Source organism: Magnolia sinica, chromosome 11, assembly GCF_029962835.1.
Source record: "Magnolia sinica isolate HGM2019 chromosome 11, MsV1, whole genome shotgun sequence".
In the NCBI taxonomy this organism is placed as follows: Eukaryota; Viridiplantae; Streptophyta; class Magnoliopsida; order Magnoliales; family Magnoliaceae; genus Magnolia; species Magnolia sinica.
Window position 1 is genome coordinate 60,274,376 of NC_080583.1, and position 2,488 is coordinate 60,276,863.

The following is a 2,488-nucleotide window of genomic DNA, read 5'->3' on the forward strand; positions in this document are numbered from 1 at the left end:
ATGTGTCCTAGACAGATGATTGTCCCAAATTCTGGTTAGCCGCTCCATCAACGGGGTGTCTGGTTAGGTTAGGTTGAGGGTCAACTTCAGCTTGGCCAAGGGTCAATTTGAGCTTGACCCAGCCTCAGGACGACTCAACCCATTATATGTGACAACCTGCCAGGACGGACTCCGTCCTTGCGGGCGCTCTATGGGGTCCACCATGATATATGTGTTTTATCCACACAGTCCATCCATTTTAACGGATCGTTTTAAGGCACAACCTAAAAAAGGAAACAGATCCAAGGCTCAAGTGGGCCACATCATAAGTAGTGGTGATAGTGTTGCCACCGTTGAAGCTTTCTTAAGACCATGTTTATATGCCATCCAACTTATGTGGCCTCCCCACTGTCTCATGCGGAGAGGCCCACTTAAGCCCTAGATCTGCCTACGTCTTGGTTTCATCTTTTAAAATGATCTGTTAAAATTGGACGGACAATGACTATAAACACATACATTACTGTGGGCCCCACTGCCCCACCAGTACCCAGTCCATCTGGTAGGGTACGACGCAGTATAACCAACCTTAAAGAAGACTCAATCCAGGTCTAACCCAAAATTCCTCCGTAATCCAGGACTCAACCCATTACATAACCAACCTTCACAGGACTCAGCCCAGGCCTAACAAAAAAAATTCCTCAGTGCTCAATCCTCAGCCCGCCGAACCTAACCCAAATATGTATGATTTACACTATCCAAACCAATCCAATTTCAGAGTTGGAGTTTTCCAACCCTAATCATCCAAGGACTCCCCGCCTAACCTGAATCAAGGTCAGGTTAGGCCAGAGAGGTTCAGGTAAACCCGAACTGAAGTTGCAGCCATACAACCTAGTTCAATGATTCCACCCAACAAAACTCACTTGTACAGCCACATCCACCTAGACAAAGTAAAGAATACACAAACCGGAAATTGACATTTACACCCACTCGCATCAATGAGTTTGGATCTGAGAGTGTATACTCTTTCACTGCTCCAAGTAAAAGGAAAAGAAAATATGTGCATGAAATAAAATCAGGTGGGTGTAAATATCAGGTCCGAAAATACATTGAAACTGAAAGAAATACAAATATCATGATGTCTTCAGACATCACTTCCGTTACTAACAATACTAAGTTGATGAAGACGCTGATGATGAAGATGCTGATGATGTATGATTACGGCAAAACTCAAAGGTATTAGCATCCATCCTTTCTAAGACGAAATGAGCCAACAATCCAATCTTACCAACCATGTTCTCCCTACACAAGAACTCCTCACTGCAAACCCTCTCCACCTCCCTATCATAATCATGAACAAACACATGCGTAGTCGATCTCCCGCCTTTCTTGCTCCTGGCCAGCACGCCTGCGGTGAAGATCGCCGACATCCGCCCAGGCGCGGACGGATTATAACTCCGTGGCCCATCAACCAAAATCACATCCCAGTTCACGTCGTAGAGCTGATTAGGAAGGTCATTGATGCCGAGGCCGCAGTCGGAGAAGAGGAGATTCTGGACGGGTCGGCAGTCATTTCGAATCTGCTCCCTAGCTGAGGCCAGCAACTCCCACATCTGACTCACCTTGGTGGTGTACTGAACGTCGTACGCCTCCAAGTTGGGATGCCTCTCTTCGAGCATGGCGATGTAGTACTGGTTCTCATCGAGGAATACGGTCCGTCCATTGTGGTTGATGGACCGCCAGAGGGGGGTTTCGTGACCGAGGCCGAAGATGAGGAAGTTGCAAGGAGAGCAGAGGCGGAGGGCGTTGGCGACTGCACGGAGCTCGTGAGGGGGCATTCGGCCGGTTACGTTGGAGGAAGAGGAGTAGTGGATGAGGGCATCTACGACGTCGGTGGAGAGCGAAGGAAGGATGGATGGAGAGGAAGATGAAGAGAGAGGGATTTCTCTAGTAGTGATGAGAGTGAGTAAGATGACGAATGTAAAGAAGGAGACGAAGGCCAGGAGCCATAGACGGTTGGAGGCTCCTCCTGGTTTGTGTGGAGAGGGTTGGAAGAGTATGAGCTTTGGATTGCCGTTGAACTTCATTGAAAGAACCCTCGCTTTCTCTGTCTCTCTCTTCTTCAGATCTGCTCTTGATAAGAGAGAGGGAGAGAAAGAGGAAGAGAGGGATTTGAGAGATCTCGAATCCCAAGGGGTTTTAGATGATGATGAAATGAGAGAGATGACAAAAAAGAGATGCAGTGGGAAGAGAGAGCGGTGGTGGGGCCCACATTTCAATGAATTCGCGGGTAGGCAAGAGTGACTGATTAACCAGAGACGAGTGAGATGTCTCTATTTATTAGTCTTGTTTTTTTCGTTTTTCTAAATTTTTTTGCATATATGCACGGTAGGTCAGTGATTTGCTACTTTTAGATTGTTGCGTGGAGGAAGGGAAACGGCAGCTCGCCCTAAAGAATGCTTGATGGAGGGTCCTCATTAAACCAGGGCCCGCACGTGACGAATCGGATTGC

General features: G+C 47.5%; 1 protein-coding gene across 1 annotated transcript; it reads right to left on the reverse strand.

Moving 5' to 3' along the window:
- Window positions 1-1,037: 1,037 nt before the first annotated feature.
- Window positions 1,038-2,276, reverse strand: LOC131219213 (protein IRX15-LIKE-like). Its single transcript, XM_058214230.1, has one exon. The coding sequence runs from the start codon at window positions 2,061-2,063 to the stop codon at window positions 1,149-1,151; it is 915 nt and encodes a 304-aa protein (XP_058070213.1). The 5' UTR covers window positions 2,064-2,276; the 3' UTR covers window positions 1,038-1,148.
- Window positions 2,277-2,488: the final 212 nt, after the last annotated feature.